The 23,114-nt window shown below is 35.9% G+C and overlaps 1 protein-coding gene across 25 annotated transcripts in view; it reads left to right on the forward strand.

Annotated features, from left to right (window-relative positions):
- The window catches only part of AFDN (afadin, adherens junction formation factor), a 115,447-nt gene that overhangs the window by 40,834 nt on the left and 51,499 nt on the right, over positions 1-23,114 (forward strand). For 20 of the 25 annotated variants that reach the window (XR_008462321.1, XM_054162788.1, XM_054162798.1 and 17 more), the window contains exons 6-15: positions 48-205; positions 3,517-3,628; positions 4,021-4,188; positions 5,760-5,804; positions 11,436-11,530; positions 12,261-12,523; positions 14,663-14,732; positions 16,794-16,912; positions 21,279-21,340; positions 22,187-22,392. Coding sequence is in view for 24 of the 25 variants with exons in the window: in XM_054162788.1 (XP_054018763.1) it covers positions 48-205; positions 3,517-3,628; positions 4,021-4,188; positions 5,760-5,804; positions 11,436-11,530; positions 12,261-12,523; positions 14,663-14,732; positions 16,794-16,912; positions 21,279-21,340; positions 22,187-22,392 (1,298 nt within the window). In the remaining variant the exon portion in view is untranslated. The remainder of the gene's footprint in view (positions 1-47; positions 206-3,516; positions 3,629-4,020; positions 4,189-5,759; positions 5,805-11,435; positions 11,531-12,260; positions 12,524-14,662; positions 14,733-16,793; positions 16,913-21,278; positions 21,341-22,186; positions 22,393-23,114) is intronic. The other 5 variants (XM_054162796.1, XM_054162797.1, XM_054162802.1 and 2 more) reach the window with 1 other exon arrangement.

Consider the following 23,114-nt stretch of genomic DNA (forward strand, 5'->3'; position numbering starts at 1 on the left):
GACTGTCTGTTCTCTGATAGCATTGCATATTACATTTTGTTTCCAAGGTGGGACACTGAGAATTTATGCAGACAGTTTAAAACCAAATATACCATATAAGACAATCCTGCTGTCCACTACGGATACAGCAGACTTTGCAGTTATTGAAGCACTGGAAAAATACGGCCTGGAGAAGGAAAATCCCAAGGATTACTGTATTGCTCGCGTAAGTGAAGCTACTAAATCACAATCTTTTTATGTGTCATATTTGATTTTATTCCTTGCAGTAGCTTTAAAACTGCATGGAAAGACTCCATTAGTTCTGTGTCTGTTTTGTGAAATCTAACAGCCTCAGGAATCCTGAAGTGTCAGGGTTTTTTTGTGTATTAAACTTAGAATTTCCAATCTTGTGGAATTGCTGCTTCCTATGTAGATAAATGTGAATAATGAAAGTAACGTGTTTCTGTATCTGGAACTGTGGTTTCATATCAATAAGAGTGCTTATGGTTTGCAGATGTATAAGCTAATAGGTAATTCTGCAGAGACCTATATTTGTTGCTTTGTGTGTGAAACTATTCTCCTGAACTGAGTGTGCGCAGAGGAAAAAGTGGTGAGGTGAAATAATCATAGTTTTTATTATTTCTACAGTTTCATCTTAGTCCTTTTATGCTTGTCTTTATTAACCTATAATTGCAGTCCCATCTGTAAATGTTTATTTTACTTAACTTCAGTGAAATTTTACATAGTCTTCTATTATAGAAAGGAATAATTTTTTAAGTAATAGTGGAGGGTTTTATGACAAAGTAGTATTAAAAGATGATTCTTAGTTTTGGTTGCAAATATGTTTTATGTGTAGTTTTGATTAGGGCAATTCCCTTCATATTGCAGGTTCTATAAATGAAATTCATGCTTCTCAGTCACTGGTCTTATTAAATAGGCCGCTGACAACACACTTTTTTTCCCTGCTGATTTGAGAGAGTTGTGGGCTACAGCAGAGAAGTTGTGACTGAATTTGAAAGATAATTTTGAATCAGTATTTAGTTCAGAGTAAGAATTTATTATGAAATATTATGAAATATTTATATTTAGGGAATTTATTGAGCTGATTGCACACACACTAGGGAAACAGTTGCCAGTCACTGTTGTGGTGGTGTTCTCTCTCACCACCTCTTGTTCTCTGATCTTCTGTGGGGATGTTTAATGTAGAAAATAGTCTGAGGAATGTTGCTTTGATCTTGGGACAGATTAACAAAGTCTTTGCTGTGAAGCAAATTGATTCAAATTAGTTTTCTGGAAAGCATTTCTGGAAAATATTTTCTGAGCAGTACATCTTCACATAGAAAGTTTCTATACTGGACATAAGTTACATGCTTATGTTTACATTTGAAATGCATGAGTGGACTTCATTGAATCCTTTTATACATTTAAGTGTGGAAGACCTTGCTGTTTTGCTTACCAGAAATCATTGTCGTTGGCTGAAATCTACCTGGATTTTCTCAACCTCTGCTGATGCAGGGCTTGGCTTTTAAGTATGATAATCTTTCCTTTATAAGTAAAGTTAATTATTTTAAATGTAATTTGAAGTCTGCTTTTTGACTGATTCTTTGTGAAGTTGCTTTCCTTGCTTCAAACATTAAAATATCCTATGTTTAGCTTGATGTGTCTTTGATCACTGTTTTCTTTTCTGGAAACTCACAAATGCTGTGTTAAATAGGTGTCATAGCTATTGGTCCTACTTTACACTGAAGTCTGGTAGCTGGTCTTCACCTCTGGTAGGGTTTTTATTCTTGTTCTTCTTACACCATGGTATTCTGTGGAAGACAAATTTATCTTACTTATTTCCCTTTTTACTTTTGAGTTTAAAGCAGTGTGCAGCGGAATGTATAACGTCAGTTTCTTATTGGTTGGGATTTTAAAATGCTTTGTTCTTTTTGGGTGGCAGGTGAAGCATCTTTAAAGAAGGCAGCTTAAGTAGTTGACATTTACTTAACTATTAAGGTGGATTTAAAGTTATATGACAAGGCCTTTATAAGGCTGCATAAATACTTGTAATCAAGATCACACGCTGCTTAAGTTCTGGCTGAAAGAAGAACATTTCAAGAATATATCTTAATACATACTGTCAACATCCTTTATTGTAAATGGCAGTGCCATAATAGTTTGCCCTGTATTGGACTGTACCTTTGACGGCCTTTTCTAAAGTGCTTTTCTATGTAATCAAGTAAATAGAAGTTAGTTCCAATAGACATTTTGTTTGTTTCAGTTTGCTTGGTTTGAGTTTTCCTGAATAATATGGGGTTCACTGCACATCTCTCAAGATGTCAAATTAATTAGACAATCTTCTCAGCTACCTGTGCATGTTCACTTAGGGCATAAGATTTGAGGAATGCAGCAAACCAGTTAACTCTTAAAAGTGGAATCTTGAATGGACTTCTGTTTTAGCATGTCCTATGTTTAGCCAGGTTTTGTATAGAAAATGTTTTGTGGAAAGACCAATAACTTGATTACATACTTTTGATCTTATATGTACTTGTTTCCTGCTTGGAAGAAGATGAAAGGATGTTTGAGTTAGATCCGTGAGAACTTAGTTAACACTGAAATGGGTGTGGTGATGAGGTGACAAGTAAGAATAGAAAACTTCTTGAAGGCTGCAGTATAGTAGGGTATAGTAGTTGAATTACCTCAGAAGGTGTTAGCTGGGTCATAGTTCAGGGATGGGAATAATTTTGAGCACTTTGTTTAAACTAAAACTGTTTAAATAACATTGTTAGGATCACAAATGAGGGAGTAAAATGTATTTTATTTTTTTATTCAGCTTTGAAAGGTCTGTCTTTAACGTTGAAGGTGCTCACGCACTGTAGTACTGCCTGGCACTGTTTTTAATGCTTGATGGCTCTGGGGAACAGTAACAAAAGTATGCATGACTCACAGGCTGTGTCTCTTAGAGTCAGAATGAATGAATCAAGGCTTCTCCCTTTCTCTGCTTTGCAAAGATGTAGCTATAAAATGTATGAACAATACGTGGTTTCCAAAGTCTGCTTGGTTTTGGTTCTTCCTTAAAGCTAGACAGCATGAAGCAATTGTGTGAATTGGTCCGGTTGTGCCCTTAGTCTCTGTGTAGACCAGGTTGGGTAAGACAAGGATGCAAGAGGTATCGCAACATTCCATTTGTCAGCTTGTCTTGCCATTTCTAAAGGTACTTGCATGATGTGCTAGCAGAATGGCATTAACAAAATGAAAGGCTAATTCCAGTGTGTGAGGTAATAAAACAAAGTTACATTTTATTTTTCAACTGTCACTTGTCTACATAAATTTCCTTTGTTTTTTAATTATATCTGGTGTACTAGGTGGAGGGATTTGACCATAACAAGGGTCAAAATAGAGTTAGAAAAAGTCTTGGAATGCAAAATGCACTTAAAGTTACTGAATTCTTCATGAAGCTAGATCTCCTTTGTAAACAAAGTAAGTCAGAAGATATCCCTCTTTGTTTTAATTGTCCACTAACAGCTCTGAAAACTGGTAATGGTTCTTTTCTAGGTCATGCTGCCTCCTGGTGCTCAGCACTCTGATGATAAAGGTGCTAAAGAAACTATTCTTGATGATGATGAGTGTCCACTACAGATATTCAGGGAGTGGCCTAGTGATAAAGGTATGTCTAAAAAGTATTAAGAGATTTTTGTTCCCTAGGTGCTGTAAGCCATGATGTGAGCTCCTGTAAAGTAGGAAATTGGAATGTATTTTAGTGTTTTGTTTTCAGGTGTTTTTAGTACTAGTTGCTTTTAGTGAGATATTTACTATTTCATTCAATGCTGTTTATGGTGATACATTTTTGAGAGTAGAAAGGTTTTACATTATATCTTAAATTTTAAAAATTATCCCATGTGTAAAAGTATGCTGTAAATATTTTAAATAGTTTTAAATATAACTGCGTAATTGTCAGGAACACGGTAAGCTGGAAGTAATGTGGAACATGTACAAATAGATGTTTATGCCTATTCATGGATAGTGAAACTCAAAGGATGTATAAATACTGTGTTTTAGGAATACTAGTATTTCAATTGAAAAGGCGGCCTCCTGATTACATCCCAAAGAAATTCAAGAAAATAACTGATGGAAAGCCATTAAAGGGGAAGGAAAGAGTTGACGGGTCTGGATATGGCTCTTGCCTTCCTCCTGAGAAACTACCATACCTAGTAGAATTAAGCCCAGGTAAGAATTTTGTTTGTCTAATAACCTAAAGTACATTATTGCACAATAATTCAGATTTTTCCAAAATTAAGACTTTCATTGGAAGCACAGGAAAGTCTGTTGGCAGTGTAAGTGAATCCCACATCTGTTGTTCAGGTGCCAAATTCTGAATTGGCACTATCTAGAGATAGAGCTACATACTGCTATGATAGCAACATTTTAGTAGCAATTATTTGAAGTAAAAGAACGGGAGAAATTATTAACTATGACTTTGGCTCTATTAGCATGGCTTGAAGTATAAGTTTAAAGTGTTTCAAAAACAAAAATATCATTCAATCTTGAACCCCCTCTGGATGTTCGTGGTTAAAACTTGATAATAAGTAAAATAGCTTAACATTGTGATTTGAGGGACAGAGATTAGAAAAACGTTGCTTAAATCAGTTTTGTTTTGCATTTAGAAGTATACTTTAGCATACCTAGTAAGAAATGTTTGATAGTGCTGTACATGACAAATACATTTTTAGAAGGACAGGTACATGAAGTTTTTAATCAACTTATTGCTATATGTTTTTCATACTATACGGGCCCTTTAATTAACTATGAAGGCTGGGGTTTATTTCAGCATTATTACAAGTCTCTGGCTTCACTGTAATTTGCTATTGTAATTATATGATCTAGAAACAGCCAGGGGAGTTTGATTTGTTGAAGCAAAACTACTGATAAAACATGTCCAACTTCTATTGTTAATTTCTGTTGCCTTCATGTTGAAAGAATTGGATGAGGACTTCTGTTTTGGTGATAGTTACTTGCAGCTCTTTTTCCTATGAAGTGTAGTTTGGGTACACTCAGGTATCCAAACAAGTGTTTTACAGTTCCAAGTCTGGTTGTTTGCCTTTTAGGAAGCAAAGTTGGAAATTGATGCTGAAGGCTCTGACCAGAACTGCAGAAAAGCTGTTAAATTTTTAGTCAGATAGTGTGTTGTGTGTCTCTATTGTTTGGTGGTGCTGCCTTTTTTTTTTTTTTTAAATATAATTCAGGAGAAATTAGCAGTATGCAAAATATATTAAGTGTATTTTTTGTTGTGTTCTATATGTAGAGATTTGATTTGCATATTAATATTTTGAGTTATTTTAATAGTACTTTTTATTTCTTTTCTTGTGCTTTAAATTTACTCTTTGTGGAGCCTAATTGGTTTAGTATTAAGACATTGTGCTTGGGCAGTGTAGCAAGACAGCTGTTAACTGGGAGAGGAAAAACAGTCTTAAGTGCTACAGGTGGCAACACTTGCACATTGCCTCGGGGACGGACCTATTGTTCATGTTTTTTTCTTTTAACAACTTGTCACTTTTCTAAAAACAACAATTGTTTTATTCAGTAGCTTTGTAGTACTGATATCTTTATAGTCTATGCAGTTTCTAAAGTTGAAAGAGTTTAATGCACTTTTATCCTAGTAACCTGAGCAAATGTTATCTGGCTGTGGTTTCACCCTTTCCTATCTTTTCTTTTCCTGCCCTCTTCCGCATGTTCTGCATGATCTCTGTCCTGCTGGTACTGCCTTCACCTGGGTGCTCTGCATGTGTTTCTAACCCCAGGGAGAAGGAATCACTTTGCCTACTACAACTATCATGCATATGAAGGTAATTCTGTATTTAATACTGTCTCCCATTAGTCACTAAAAACATTGCTGGCTCTAAATCTGTTTCTTTTTGACAAATGAAGGGCTATCTTGCTTATCTTACTTTTTTTTTTTCCCAAGGGGCTGCTTCTGTGAAATAGTTATCTTTCTTGTCAGCTAATGTTTAATTATTCTGTATGTGAACAAACATCAAATAAATTATGAATGTGCTACCACCCAAAGAGTTCAACCTTCCAGCTAAGTTTAACTAAATTTCATAGGGTAGTTTACAAATAGTGTTGTGGTAAAAGGAAAATGTTGCATAACTCATTGTTAAAAGTGAGTTGGGTAAATGGCATGGAACTTAATACTGTTTTTCAATATTTGACCATGTTGATGCACTGATGAAATTGTCACTATCTTTGTGTGAAATAGTGTTTGGACCACTGCTGACCTTACTGTTTGATCTGTGGTGTTTCATAGCATCCTTTGATATTTCCACTGTCTGGTTGGTGGTGGTGCCTAACATCAACAGTGTACGCCAAAGAGATTTAGCCATATTAGATATGGCAGGATCTTGTTCGGTTTTAATGGTAGCATTTGAAATTGATAACCTAACCTACAAATCCTTATGGATCTTTGAGTTTAGTGTGCACATATGTACTGGCTGGGCTAAGTAGACAAGAATGCAAAGCCACTTTATTCTTCATTGTGAAATGTCCCCCAAAATATCCTTTTCTTTTCTTAATTTTTTTAGCATCCATTTCTTCATTTTATTTTTGGGACTACTGTAACATTTCTATATGCTTGTTGGTGTTGCTCACCCTTTCACAGGTGTGGAGTACAATACTGGGGTTCAAACTTATGCCTTCAGTGGTCAACTCTTTGCGTTCAGACTTCCATTTCATTAACATCATTATTCCACAGAGCAGAAAGGTTCTGCAGAGTATGCTGAATCACTAAGCATAGACAAATTCTGCAATACCTGACCACTGGCTACATCTCACTGGAATAAAACACAGCTTCTTACATCTTCATCTCAGGGTGTGAAGAAGAGGGCTTAGTACTGTGGAGTTCAGTCTGTCTCTTTGGAACAATGCATTTCAGGATTCTTGTATTTATTATAGATATAACTCCTGTAGAAGTGTCCTTCTGTCAAAACTCTGGCTGTTTATAGTCTTGCAGGACCTGTCAGACTTCAGTTTCATGCTTTGTGCAGTTGCACAAATTGAGTAAGTTTGTTACCGGAAGTATGTCCCCTTTTTCTGCTTCTTCACAGCTACTGACGTTGCTGATTGTATGGCTATTTTATAGGCTGAAGATCAGATTCTGTATGGCACACTAGAGGAATGCACATCAGTAGCTTGTGTCTGTAAATGTGGCAGTTGGCAGTTGTCTCTGTCTTCCGATGAGCCAATAAACTAGGACGAATCTGATAGCAAAAGAAATAGACTGGATAGACTGAAGTGAGATATAGCAGCACTTTGAATAGCTGGTAGTGTCTGTTATCAGTGACTATGGTTCCTGATTAGTCCAGGCATGTTATTAACCTCAGTTGTTCAATCATAATATTTAAAGGCTGAGAAAAATGACAAAAAGCCATGTTGTAGGGCATGAGGTTCTGAGGTTTGATCCTGCAAACCTCAAGTAGTACTTACAGTCATGTAAAATCACCCCAAAAAGGCAAAACCTTAAGTCTTTTTCTCTCTGGGCTGTTCATCAGAAAAAAACCATCCCTGAGCTATAGAATTTACAGCAATGGGAGATGCTGAGAACATGCAGTTGTAACAACTTGGGAAGAAGAATTACAGGAGGTTAGAGAAGCTTGAAAGTCTTAAGGTAGTTTCCCTTTCTAATCTTCTAAGAACATAACTGTAGTATGGTATGTATGCAGTATATAACATTACTTACTGGATCTTACTTCACCAAAAATGGTTCCTTCTGGTTTTTGGTTTTGCTGAAAGTGTACATCTTGTCTGTAATTTAATAGCAGAATTATCTCTTGAATTAGACATGATATTTCATATCTGCCTAACCAGTTAAGAACTTGTGCAAGAAATCTGCAAATACATGTTTAGCTAATTTTTAGGTCATTAGGTGAAGTCCCTGGCATAAACATTTTTGTTCAAATTTTGTCTTACTTGTTTTCTATAATCTCATTTTATGATTTGGTTTACTCTGGTTGTAAGTCAATATATTTCCCAGCATTGTTTCAAGTTGGGGATTAGTACAACCAGTTGAAATGATCATCTCCAAAGTGGCATAGCATTCACCTTTTAGTGGTGAAGTAATGCATTTAAAATCTTTATCCATGAAGGGAGGCCTGTCTTGCATTTCTGTTGATCAAAAATGTACATTCAAATTATGAATCACTGAGTTGATGTATTTACACTGACTGTTCACTTTGGTTCACTACACAGTTGGTTTTTTGAAATAGCACTGCTATTTGAAGTGTGAATGTTGACTCATAATTGTATAAACCCAGTCACAAAATCTACTTGTATTGAATCCTTAGCATGGAAAGCCACAGTTTTCACAGATTTTACATAAACTAATTTCACTGGTGACTATAAGTGAATAGCAATATAGAAGGCAGATAGAGGGTTACCTCTTGAAAGACAAGTTTTTAATCTGCAATAGGCAGTGTACACAGATGTGTATGTATCTCTGTGTAATTTTGTCATGGGAGAAAATAACCTGTGCAAAGTACTCCAAATGTAAACCGGACCAAATTTGTTTGACCTGGGTAAAGCTTTTTGTCAGGTAGATCATTTAAGTTTAATGCATGCAACAGTAGCTAACTTAGCCTCTTCCATCTTCAGTTTGTGTCTTGGACCACATCTGGGAGACCTGTGCTATTTTAAGTATGAAACACCCCGAGAAACTAGATGTTTCCTGCACCTCTTAACTCTTAGTGTTATTCATTCATGGTTGCCATAAATAGACTCAAGCCATCTTTCTTCTGTGTCATGTGTTTTCTCAGGCCCACTATAAAATGAACAAACTTGTATAGAATTCATATGTTTTTCTTAGCCCTCTTGTTGCAGATTCTGTATTGTTTCAGTGCCCACCTTTCTGAGAACTTGACCTTTCAAATTTCTGTACTGAAACAAAATGACTTTTGTGTCAGATAAAAACCCACAGAGATTGTATTCCCTTTTTTCCTGGCACAAATTCCAGTCCTTAAGCCCATATGCCCAAGATTGTGTGTTTCACCTTTATGAACAACCAGAAGTCCTTAAAGAAGCTTGGCCCCTAGAGGGTGTGAACAGCCTTCTTGGACTGTTGTGATCTGGGGAGCAGGGATTTTGCCTTAGGTATGGCAGAATCTGTATCCTGTTGCAATGAGCTCAAGCATGCATTCCAAACATTTGGTTGAACTTCCATCTGTTGAAAAACAGGAAATATGAGACTTTACAATGTAGTATAATGCAGCCTTCCTTCCCTCTTGCATCCTTCTCCTAGAACAGAGAGGTCTTTCATCCTTATTAGAATTTGTAGTAATTCTCTTCAAGATTAAATTTCCTTTCACTGTAGAAGTTGGCTTTTACTGATGGTTGATTACATGTGCTCCAAATAACTTTCAGTAACTCCTTGAATCTTACTTGTTTGCCTGGGAGTAAAAAAACTTTGTGTCTAACACTGGGTTTTTAAACTAAATTAGATTTTTTTTTTTCTTGTTACATTGGGTGCTCCACAGAAACAAAACAGTCTTAATTCACCTCAGCAGAAACATTGTGATACTGAAATACTTTTATTATATGAAAGCACATTTTACCTGAGCATTTTTACTGAGGGTACACAGTGGTGAGACAACCATCTGAGCATGAGCTAGCAGTGTGCCCACGTAGCACATAAGGACTATGGCATTTTGTCTTGTATCAGGAGTAGTGTGGCCAGCAGGACTAGGGATGTAATTCTGCCCCTGTACTCAGCACTGGTGCAACCTCACCTCACTTCAAGAAAGATATTGAGGTGCTGGGGTGGGTCCAGAGGAGAATGATGAGACTGATGAAGGGACTGGGGAAAGTCTTATGAGGAGAGGCTGAGGGGGCTGGGATGGTTTGGCCTGGAGAAGAGGAGACTCTGGGTGGGGACCTTATCACACTCTAGTACAGGTGTGAAGTGGAGGTCGGGCTCTTCTCCCAGGTAACTTGTCACAAGATGAGAGGGCATGGCCTGAAGCTGTGCCAGGGAGGTTTAAGTTGGATGTTAGGAAGCACTTTTTCACAGAAAGGGTAATTAGGCATTGGAATAGACTGCCCAAGGAGGTGGTGGAGTTGCCATCCCTGGAGGTGTTTAAGGAAAGATTGGATGTGGCACTTAGTGACATGGTCTAGTCAGCGTGATGGTGTTAGATCATAGGCTGGATTCGATGATCTCAGAGGTCTATTCCAGCCTCAGTAATTCTGTGATTCGGTGATTTTGTGGTTTCTGGTATTTTATACTGCTGCCTTGCTTTATTTTCTGCTTTTAGTCAGTATTTGTTTTGTTCTTAACTGTAAAGTTTTATCTGTGCTTTTGAAGTCCTTCAGTAAACAGTATTTAAAATACTTCATAGGAGTGAAATTTTATAGTTAGATGGTTTTCAGTCTGATTTTAATCTGGCAGCAATGCTGGGAGTTTACAATGAGACTGATGGAGGTTCTGTTTATATTGACTTTAATTTAAAATTTGAAGATGACTAGTTTCATACTAATGACTATCACTATACATGCCATGGCATTAGCAATATTCTCTAAATGCTTTTGTGGGGATGACTTGAAATCATTGTTCATGTCTACAGGTAGGATGCTCTTTGTCCTGCAGCATCCCTTTTTTTCATCTTTTGGAGGAGGAGTTGGAGAGAAGGCAAAAACGACAGTTTAGTATCTGATAGTATTTAAGGTGGTTGTATTTTCTGAGAAGCAGGGAGTATTTAATATATTTTCCAAAACCCATCTGTGTTAGCCTGTGAAGACAGCCAGCTAAATCCTGTACTTCATCTAGTGTTTCATGCAAAATGTTATTCTGTATTTGGACAATATGTTCTTCTGTGTGGAGGAAGACAAACATTCTCTTTTGACCTCATTTTCTGCAAGATGAGAATATAGGTCAATGGGACTATAAAGATAATGCCAGAAGTGTTACAGTCCTGTATATCAAGACTAAAGCTGTCATAGATAAACATTTTGTAGCTTTTTTTCATACTGTCCTATTTCAGTATCTGATAAATAGGAAGCAGTTTAGCATATTAGCCACCTGACAATAGATATTGCTGATAATCTATATTTTTAGTAAGATATGTGCAGCTATCTTATTTTCTGCATCTTTTAAACCTATATTGATATGCCCACATGAAGTCTTAGCTATTAATAAAAACTTTATTATGTATGCCACGAATGATACAGAAAAATTTTCAAAGTATGTTCATAATAGTAGTTCTTGATTGCTTTATTCTTTTGCACTAGTAGAAAACAGCCACTCTGAGTGAGCTCTGGCTACTTCCAGTGTTCTTTACACTACAGTGCACAGCTGAGTCCCCGACAAATCTTGAAAGAATGTCACTGGGTTATTTTTTTTCTGTGAACATTGCTACTTTGCAATAATGTAGAAACAGTATGTATTCAAACTTTTAAAACTTGCAAGTTAATATTTGTCACTTTCTGTGCAGATGGTTCAGACTCCAGAGATAAGCCAAAGCTCTATCGTCTACAATTAAGTGTCACTGAAGTTGGAACTGAAAAATTTGATGACAATTCCATTCAGGTATGGGGAAAAAAAGTAGGCTCAGGTGACAGAACTGATCTGATATCAGGTCTGTAATGTGTGATTGTGGAAACTAGTATAATACTCTCTGCATACCCTTCAAAGCCATAAAGCTAAAGTATTTCAGCAATTTCATATTAATGGTTATAACTACAACTTACTTCTTTTCTCTTGCTTTAAGAGTAAAGTAAGGGGATAACTATTTAAAATATAGTATTCTTTCTTCATCACTGGATCAACTGGTAAGTATCAGTGTTATTGTAAGCGTAATGGCTTTCAAGTCCTATTCTCAACCCTTTTTGAGTGAGATTAGGATTTCTTAAATTTATAAAAGAAGAATACCTCTATGAAGTTCATGTCAGAGTCTCTTATAGCACCATGGGCTCATATCAGCGCAGTTAGTTAACTTGTAAATACTTGCATTCTGAGATTTTACACATCAAAACAGCAAGTGGTAGAGCACAGTTCTGAATAGCTGATGACCAAAAAGTGGAAGACTTATTATTAAGAGATTTCTGCTGCATGTTAGTTAAGTGTGTTTTATTTTCTCTGTTGCAAGGCAAATCAAAAGTGAGGCTCAACTGATGTTTCTTATCATTTATCTGTTACATTTAGAAGCAAACAATGTTACTTAGTCTGCAGATAGGGTAAGCTGCATCTCAATCTTCTTGTTTTAATTTCTGCTGCTATATAATTTATTTTATTCCATGTTAATGAATTCTGTTTCCAGTTATTTGGTCCAGGAATTCAGCCTCATCATTGTGACCTCACTAATATGGATGGAGTTGTTACTGTAACCCCAAGAAGCATTGATGCTGAAACTTACGTGGAAGGTCAGCGTATTTCAGAAACCACAATGCTGCAAAGTGGAATGAAGGTTCAGTTTGGATCATCTCATGTGTTTAAGTTTGTGGATCCCACTCAGGACCATATTATTCCTAAAAGACCTATTGATGCAAGTCTTATGGGAAAAGGTCCAAGACACAAAACTGGGTAAGTAAAATTTTTCTCCCCCATTGATATAAAAGGGAGAGCCTTAAGAAGTAGAGAATGAGAGCATTTTAAATGGCCTGTGACTAGAGTATGACTTCTGAGTTCTGTGTAGCTGCTTTTAAGTGTTAACTGTATGATAAGTATTTTAATACTGGAGCTCCACCTTGTGATTTTTTGTTGGATTAGCAAGTCTGTTTTTCATTACGAAGTTTTCCTGATCCAACTTCTAGGAAAAGCAAAGAACTCTCAATGTTTTCAGAGAGCCTGATTTTATATTTCTTTCATTTCTTTTTTATGTTTGATTATATTGTGTCGTGTTTTGAGTTTGTTTGTTTGGTTTTGTGTGTGTGTGTGTTGTTTTGCTTGTATTTTGTGTGTGGGTTTTTACTGGTTTTTGTGGTTCTGTGGGGGATTTTTTTGTTTCTTTGGTTGGGTTTCCTGGGGGTTTTGGGTTGTTTGGTGTGGGAGGTTTTTTGTTTGTTTGTTTGTTTGTTTTGTTGTTGTTGTTGTTGTCATATAGTAACTTCTAAAATTCTACTAGAGGGATTTGGAAATTCAACAGAGTAATCAAAAAATGGGACTTTAAGGGTAGGGAACTAAATGTCTTTACATAGCAATCACTACTTACAGTGTGATTACTTATGGTCTAGTTTCTGTTTTGCAACTACTAGCAGTCCAGAAGTCCATCCTGTTTCTCTGTATACTTATGTTTTTGATAGGTGCATAGTAAAATTACTGATCATAGATTTATTAACTTGTAGAAGCTCAGTTATTTTGTTTATTGGCTGTAGAGGTATTCAGGAGAAAGAATCTTAAAATCCCACTGTATAGGATGGGGAAAAAACCCAACATTTTATCTTCCATCCCCTCTGGGTCCACATGAGGCTACACTATTGTAGTGTACATTCTGTGGTTTAGACAATAAGCAAAGTGTCTTGGAGATGTATGAGAGAGAAATAACTAGGAAAAAGAGGCTTTTATGGCTAATCTGCTGAGTTAATACAGATGTATATTTCAGCCAGTATTGTTTGTTCTCACTTTTAATGTGGGAGTACACTGTGTGATTGTTGTGGAACCTGTCTGCAGGAACACATCCAGCCTTTCAGCTGTTACATAATATTTTTGCTTAAATCTTGAGTTCATTCTACATCTAGAATGCATATCAATAAACAAGTGCTCTTACAGGTTTACATAGTCAGCTGTAAAGCACTGTACTACTGCAGCGCTTTACCAGGACTGCAAAATCACTGACAAAAGACGTTGCAGCTTGAACAATGAAATATTTTAAAAATTTTTAGAACAAGCAGATAATAAAATGCATTACTATGATAAATAAAGCATCTACATTATCAAGATTATTGTACATTTAGAGCTGAGCAAAAAATTGTAGTGAATCTACTGCAGTGAATATTGGTATAAATAATTGTAGTGGTTTTATGAAAAGGAGGTTCTCCTGCCCCTCTGCTCTGCCCTAGTGACACCTCACCTGGAATATTGCATCCAGTTCTGGGCTCCCCAGTTCAAGAGGGACAGGGATCTACTTAAGAGGGTCCAACAGAGGGCTACAAGGGTGATTAAGGGGCTGGAGCACATGCCTTATGAGGAAAGGCTGAGAGACCTAGGGCTTTTTAGCCTGGAGAGGAGAAGACTGATTAGAGGATTTAATAAATGTTCATAAATATGTAAGGGCTGGATGTCAGAAAGGAAGGGACAGCCTTTTCTCACTTGTGCCCTGTGATAGGACAAGAGGCAATGGATGTAAGCTGCAGCACAGGAAGTTCTACCTCGACACGAAGAAAAACTTCTTTACTGTAAGGGTCATGAATCACTGGAACAGGCTCCCCATAGAGGTTGTGGAATCTCCTTTTCTGGAGACTTTAAAGGCCCATCTGGATGCATTCCTGTGTGACCTGCACTAGATTATATGGCCCTGCTCTGGCAGGAGGGTTGGATTCAAATATCTCCAGAGGTCCCTTCCAAGCCCTAACATACTGTGATCCTGTAATTGTTAGTGTTTTAAAAAGTCATGGTATACCTCTTGAATTTTAATTTCCTAAGTTGAGCTACTCTATTCCTTGTTTGTTAAATGTTTAGCAATACAATTTCTAAAAAGTGCTTGAAACATTATTTTGCTTTTAGAGCTGTTCAGGAAACCACATTTGATTTGGAGGGAGACGTTCACAGTGGAGCAGCATTACCAGCAAGCAAGGTATTATGTTATGACTAAATTAACAATAAATAATAAAAGATCACGTGTAAGCTAGATAAAAATTTTAAAATCAGTTATATTTGATCAAGTGTGACCAGTTCATCATTCTCCCCAGCCATTTCCTCTTCTGGGTACATTATTATTTATTCCTATTTTTTCCTCCCACAAAACTATTCTGTTTAAGTTTGTATTAGCATTTGGCATGCTTTCTGTGGCAAGAGCAGTAACTTACTTCAGAAAGGGAAATTCCCCAAGCCTGGAATAATTTGTCCCTATTTGAAGGCATATTAAATGCAAGTGGAGATTTGTATTAGAAATGATATATCATTACCTCATGTATGTAGAACATGACTATTGTCATCTTCAATGGGGTAAGTAGATGTTTTATACAAAATGTGAAAGGTTGTTCAATTGTAGTTTAAGTCAGCTTCTAAAATTTAATGGATGTAACTTGACTTAATAAAGCTGCTACACACACATTCACTAGACAAACTGTCTCTGCAGTCATAGTTATAAACATTTAATGAGGTGATAATATCTTCTTGCTTTCTTTCTGCACTATCTTTCTGTTAATGAATTCTGTGCCAGAGTTGCGGTTACCAAGAGCAAACAAATCAAGTAAAATGACACAGTGGTTAATGTCTGTCATGATGCTATGGTCACATTCCTCAGGTGAAATGAAGGAATGAATTATTTCAGCAGTACAAAATGCGGTAGTCCTCTCACAAATGTGGTTCCTTTTATATTTTATTACTATTATTACCAAACTAAAATACTTGTTAAGAAAGTTAGTGATATTGGTGGCAGCATGGGTAATAATAATACTCTGATAGGTTGTGAATATATTTGTAAGTCTTTTTTCTTGCCACAGGCTTCTGATTCAGTTTTTCTCCTTTCTTTGTGGCTTTGTTAGTTGCCGTGTTTTCTGTTGGATGCACTGTTTACCTCAAAATTGCCTAGAACTGAAGTTTCTTACATTATTGTCTAGCATACCTAATATTCTCGTCTGACTCAATAGAAATACAATTTTAGTGGACCTAGGGAAGCTTGGGAAATTTTAAAGTTTTGATGCTTTTTGTTTTTTTTTTTAAGTAGTATTTGAGAATGTATGTGGCATCTGTTAAATCACTGGTGAATCACTTATTTTCTAACACTTGCTCTAATGATTTTACTTTTTCTGTTTGGAAAAGGGGCAACAGTAACTTCAATGAACATTCTCTGAGACTTAGTGATGGAAAGTTTTTCATGGAGTGGCATGTCAGTACTGAAAAAAATTTTGTCCAAAATCTTGTTTTGAAATGCACTTTTTGGTAGATTTTCTTGTATCAAAGCAAATTATTTAGTCCTAGAAATTTCATAGAAGTATTGAAACACTTCATATTTTACCAATGTTTGTTTTTCAGTTGTTTGTACTGAAAAATGTTTGCTATCTATTTTTGCTGCTTCAAGCAGCATGTTTTTTCCCTTCCTTACGGAGTGTGAGGTAACTGGAAGTGATGAGTGAAAAGCTTCCTATTGAGGAGCTTGTGACACTGAATGAAAACAAATAAAATTCTACATTAAAAAATTGTATAATCTGATTTGCTCTTTTTTGTTTGGAAAATTATGTACTGTCTACCAGATGAGATTTTCCTTACCAAAAGGATAAATTATGGCAGGGATTGATAATGTAAGCAGTTGGAGCAGAGTAGGAGAGCACAGCCAGTCTTAAATCTGTTGGTGTGCTTAATTTTGTCTCTTAAAGTTTTCATTAACAATTCTTGTCACTTTTAAATAAAAACAGATTTTCGTTATGTGCTTTTGCAATGCATTAAGTAGTAGGTGCTTCTAGCTGGCCATTGATGTTTTCTGAATTGCAAGTGTGCCCTTCAATGCTTCATTGTGGTGAAAAGACCTGCTGAGCTTCTGGATTCTCTGCTGTACTGTTCTGTTTTCCCATCTCATTCAAGCCTCAAACTGACACTTTCCATAGTGCCAAGCACAATTTTAATAGTGCCAAGCACGAATACTGGCTAATGCAATGTTTGCATGCTAAGCATCTGTCCCACTGTTTTGAATTAGAGCACCAGCAGGCTTGATGGTGACAGGACATCATCAGCATCCAGTACAGCAGAACGAGGAATGGTGAAGCCAATGATCAGAATAGAGCAGCAGCAAGATTACCGCAGACAGGAAAGCAGGTAGGAGATGTGCAATCCGTTACTTCTTATTATGGAAAAGACTGGATACTTTTTTTGATAGAGGAGCAATGTGCTTAAAATATTGTAAACTACCTGATTTTCCCAGCAGAAAATGAGATCTCCAAATAAAACCCAACTAAAGCAAAAAACATCGTAATATTAAAAGCAAATAAATGTTTCTTTGCTTCAGTATTCTGTTACTTGTAGCTTTGTTTCGTAAAGCCAAACTGGTAGTGATAGCACACCATTGTTGATTTGAAGTTAGACATGCTGCATGAAGTGCCTTTAACAGAAGTAAAATTACTTGAAATTTTAAGTTGTCAGTGGCAAGATGATGTCATTTACTCTGGGGAAAGAAATGACAGTAGTATTGTTCACAAGTCTTGTGAGAATGAATTTTAGCTACCTCTGAATGCTTGCCTTGTGAAGTTAAGCAATTTATAAATATATGTAACACCTTCTTTACTTTTAGTAAGTAGATAAATGCTACCACATTTTGCTCATAGGCCCTTTTCTTTCAGCTACAAAATTAGACTTTTCATGCTCTCCTTACTTTGTTTCCAAAGCCACAGTGGAAGACACTGGCTTCAAGTCATGTGGCCATTTTCTTGCTATTCAGCCTCTATGTTATCATAATACATTGTTCAAATTCAGCCGTGGCCATCCAAAAGAGTTCAATTCTTTGTTAGACAATTTATTCTAATGTTAGCACTGCTTTATAAATTGTCACCATTTTCCATCATAAATAGAGAAGCCCTGATGGCATGCAGCCAAAGATTCTGGGAGCTGGCTGACATAATTGCAAAGCGCCTCTCTCATCTCTGAAATGTCAAAACAATTTTTTTCCAAATCTTAAGAAAAATAAAATACTGGATTGCTGTCTACATAAATGAGCTTTAAAATATAGATGAACTGCTGCAATAAATGGATGAAAGGTAAGGTGAGTGTACTGTGTGTTAAAATGCAGTAATTCCAGTTATAAATCTTCTAGTATGCAACTTCTAGTACCTTTAGGTATATTCATTATTCACTAAATAGAAAACAGAGGTAAGTGGCAGGAAAAAAACACCTATCAATCAAATAAAAAGGAAAAAAGGGCAGAAAATCATGCTTTCACCTGAACCAAATTTCTGATATTCTGGGGTTTTGTAGCAGTGACATCTTTTTAAATCCTTTCAGTGAAAATACAGTAGAATACATCTGCAGTCTCTTGGTAGAGTGCCTGGGCATCTTGAATATCTTTTTCAGAACTTTATAATAAAGTTGGTGAAGATTTAATTCCTTCTTGTTGAATTATTAGTGTTTTAGCTGTGTAATTTTCCTCTAATCAAAGATGAAAACATTTTTGTGAATTTTTTGTAGCCTCGGAAGTCCTTGAGGCTTCTACTGTTAATAGTTCTTGAGTTCTAGCTGTGCATTTTTATGCATATGAGGATTATTAAATTTCTATTTCTCCCATTTCAGCAAGAGCACTTGTGCAGAGGATATTTTGTGCTATAGCTGTATATTTAAAAAATGCAGGGCCCTCTGAACTGCATCTTGGTTTGGTTTTGATTTCTGAAAACAAAACCAAACAATCCAAAACAAAACAAAAAGACAACCAACACACCGCAAGAAAAACCCAACCAACCAAACGAAACCCCAAGCTTTTAGAAGTCCTTCTAAAGAGAATGCACACAGTAGTCTTACTATACAGGTTGAGTTTTTTTTCAGCTGTGCTGATTTTTGGTGCGTTGGGTTTTTTGTGGGTGGTGTTTGTTGTTTTGGGTTTTTTTAATTATTATTTCTCCCCACCCCCCCTTTTTTTTTTTTTTTTTTTTTTTTTTTTTCTTTCTTTTCCTAGCTAGCTTTTTTTCTTTCCCTGGCTAGCTTTTTTCTTTTCCTGCTTGTGTGCAGAAAAGGTTTTTAAGGGAGACATCCAAATTACAAACTGGTTTGTGATACCTACAACGACAGGGAAGTTTATATCACCAGATTTTATACTGATATTTTATTTCTTTATATAACTTATGTGAGTATAGTATGTGATGTGTAATTGCACAGACAGTTATTTATCTAAATACAGTATTTCTATCACATGCTTTTATTGAGATGTATTTGTTCTGTTGAAGTTAACAAGTTATCAAAGTCAGGCTGTCAAATTAGGAAGTGCCAGGAAATGTGTTGTTCAAATTGAGTTCTTCAAACTGGATTTGTCCCTTTTGTGGATATATTTTTGGTGCTTAGGCTGACTCTGGGATACTCATCTCATTTTGTAAGGACAGTAATTATGGAGCGAAATAATTGCTATGGTGGTTAGAAAACAAAAACAATCCTACTGAGCAGTTCCAGGTTCTCATTGTAGTACAACTGGTCTGCGTAAGTGTTAGCGTACTAAGTGTTGGTGTTCCTCCTGTCTCTATATTCATCACCACTTTTCAAAAGTGAATAGTAAGACAAGTAAGACTTTCTTCCAATCACTCACTGAACTGACTGAAGAGCGTTAGAACTTGGCTGCCTTATTTTTTTATTTCTAGTCTCTATGAAAAAAAACACACCACAACAATTGAAATCTGAGTGTATAACTTCACTCTAATTATTGGATATGGTTGTTCTAATTGAAATGTGATTCTGTGAAATAAAGAGACGATAACTGTATAATTAAGGATTGTAGTTCATTTTTTTTGCTTTGGCTACCATTCAGGAGTTCTTAAAAATGTGTTTGCTTGGAAATGAGAATTGAGATGTAAAAGTGGTGTTAATGGACTATAAACACTCACCTGATTCATAGTTCTAGTATGTCTTTCAAAATTTGTATGTTGGCTAAAACAGCCACAAAAAGACAGAGGTTTGTTTTTGTTTTTTTTTAAATGCAGTTTATCAGACACAAAATGGTGTAGGAGACATCTAGAGAATGTATTGGTTTTAAAATGTAATATTGCCTGACATTATACTTAGAGAGGAGGCAACCCCTAATCAATATTTTATGGCCTTGCTGGATGTACGCTAACTAGACTTTGAGGCTGGTTTAGCCCCAAGAACTTGATCACCACAGAGAGGGTTTTTCTGTAGAAGCACTAACAGAAAGACGATGTATACTTAAAATATATCCAATAACAAAGCAGGCATGCTGCTATCATGTCAGAAACAGAGTTATTCTAACATAAATTTCCTATTTTCAAACTTAATTGGAGAGTACTACTTCTCTTTGTGTGCTTAGAAGAAGCAGAAAATGGTATGTTAGTTGAAGGAAATTCATATTAAGGTAGATAAAATAATTGACTTACTGCATCTGTTCCTAGAGAGCTAATTTACAGGTAAAACCAAATTAACATTCTTTAAAAGAAGTCTTTCCTCTTCCTACTTCATTAATTTCCCTTAAAGCAATTTCCAAAATTCTTTAAGCAGTCTTGCACTAATCCTTGTCAGTTCTCATCTACTGTGCCACTTTTCTCTCACATTTTTACTACATGAAACAGGACATTGAGGTCCTTTATTTGCTTATCTCTGCTTTTTGTCATGACTAAAATTTCTCAGAAGAATGAGGCTTCCATAGTTATATTGCATTCCTTTCTTTATCAAAGTTGCTGGGGAATGTGAAAAGCTAAATATTGTGTTACATATGGTGAAAATGGCTATCACATACAGAAGACTTAAGTTTTACATATTACCTAAAAATAGGTGCCTAACTAGAGGGACAGCTCAATTAATACTTTTGCTGAAGGGAGGAATGAAATACATTCTTAGCCTTTTGTAGACACCAGAAAAATCAATTTTCAGTTCTTTTTTCTCCGCTGTAAATTCTCTGGTAGATACTGATTTGAAAAAGGACTGCTGTTGGTTTAAGTGAGGATATAGTTCCGAGGTTAATGGAATGACTGTGTTTCTTAACATAGCATAGCAACAGCCCAGTGAGGGCAGGGGATATAGTTCACCTCCTTTTCCTCCTTTCCAGAATAAAGGACAAATAAGTTGACCAAGTTCTCATGAGTTTTGAGGGCATTAAAGATAGGAAGTTACATGTGTTGTAATTGAGCTGGTGTTTCAGGTGAAGCATCATTCACTTTCTTTCATGTGCCCATGAATAATTTGTTACTTGAATCCTGTCAATGGCAGATGGCAAACTGAGCCTATCAGTCTGATACACAGGTGAGAAGATGATGTTCATTAATATCACAGACTCCACAGCTGAAGTCTGTATTGTGATCTGCTATGTTCCTGGCAAATACACTCTGAATGATTCTAGAGAAAAGGTAAAAAAAGAATCATTGGAGGAGGATATTGTCACCATCTGGAGCCAGTGTATTTGGGGAAATCCCCTGTTTTACAGTGAAATTAATATCACTCATGTGAGTTGTTTCAATCTGTTTTGCTCTTCTTTCTTTAGACCTCAGGATACCCATGGACCAGAACTGATGCTACCTGCCAGTATTGAATTCAGGGAAAGCTGTGAGTAAACTGCAAAGTTATAATACCAACCTATTGATTTTTTTAATATTTTTTTTTTATATAGTGTAATATTTTGGTCAGATTGAGAGCTTAAGGATAGCTTAACATTGAAAAGAATAATGACTAAATAGATAACTGATCCAGTAATATAATTAATTTGGATGTTGGCGCAGGTTCATGCACACCTAATTCCAATTGCATTTTAACTCTTTATCTTCAGATATTCCAAGTTTAACTGTGAAAAACAGTTAATCCAATCTTCTCAACAGTACATAAAATTGATTCTCTTCTGTACAGTTCGCCATGCCTTGGATAATAGATTGCACCTTGATCAAAGTCCATTTTATATAAAATCTTTGTTCAAATTTTCATTTATAATTTAATTTTTTTGTTACCTTGGTTCCTGTGATTTTTAAGCTCTCTTAAGAAACATACTTTATCAGAGGTTGTTCAGATTTCAGATACATGAAACTAAATGGATTTGTGAGCAAGTAAAGAAATAGTTATTTATTTTTTAATTAGTATAAAATTCCCTTTAATAAGGGAGCTTCGTGGGAAGAAAAACATGTATTTTTCTGTTCTCTTGAAGATAAAACGTTTCAACAAAGAGACAGGAAATAGTAAGGAAATGTTTGCTGATGATCAGATTTTCCAGCTTTATATAGGCCTCTGTTGTTATTGTGCTTAAGCAACCACAGTACATAATAAGCAACTTCAAGCTCAGATTCCTGTAAATTATTCACCTATGCCCCTCCGAAAAGAAATCCCCTCTCTCTTATTTTATTTCACTTTCTTTCTGTATTTGGCTTATGATATGATACGGTATTTTTCCTCTCTTCTTTGTAGCTGAAGATGCCTTCTTATCTGCCATTATAAATTACACAAATAGCTCGACAGTTCATTTCAAGCTGTCACCTACGTATGTTTTGTATATGACATGTCGGTATGTATTGTCAAGCCAGTACAGACCTGACATCACTCCTACTGAGCGTACTCACAAAGTTATTGCTATAGTCAACAAGATGGTGAATATGATGGAAGGAGTTATACAGGTGAGTTTCTCTGCAAAAACATGTCAAGGGAGTTAAATACATTTTATAGATTATCTGGTAACCTTCTTAATATTTAACCAACTATTATTAAGGGTCAGGCTATGACCTACACTAAGGGCTTATGTGAAGGTTTACTTTTGTGTCACTGACTAGATGTGAATGGTAAGAAACTTCTGAGCACTGTGGGAGGTTAGGGAAGGGTTGTTACTCCGAAGATGTTTTCTCTGACAAGATATTACTCTTCTGTACTCTAGAGGGTAAGAGTTTTGCAAGTATTTCTGGCTGTGAGCTCTTGTAAAACAAGTTGGATGTGTTTATTAAAAAGTATATAGATAGCAATTGTTTGCACTAATTGATGCGTGACGTGAACATATTGAAAGAAACAACAGTTTTTAATTTTGAATATGTTGCTTACACAAAAATGGTAATGGCACTGGGCTTTTTGAACCAAGCTGACACAGTTGTTTTATAAAGAGAAATGTAAGTTCTCAAATGTTTCAACATTGTCTGTGTAGTCTGATGCCATTGTTATTATATGTGCAAGACTTCTACAGAAGCACAGGGGAGTTCTCTTTTGTGTAGGAATGCACGATGAGCTCCGCTGAGTTTTCTGTGAAATTAGACAACACCTTGCATTATGTAAATGTTGGTAAAAGTGTAATGGTCATTTCTTGAAAAAGGAATGCTAGTCCAGGTATCCACACTAATTAATTATTATAACT

Source organism: Dryobates pubescens, chromosome 6, assembly GCF_014839835.1.
Source record: "Dryobates pubescens isolate bDryPub1 chromosome 6, bDryPub1.pri, whole genome shotgun sequence".
Lineage (NCBI taxonomy): Eukaryota > Metazoa > Chordata > Aves > Piciformes > Picidae > Dryobates > Dryobates pubescens.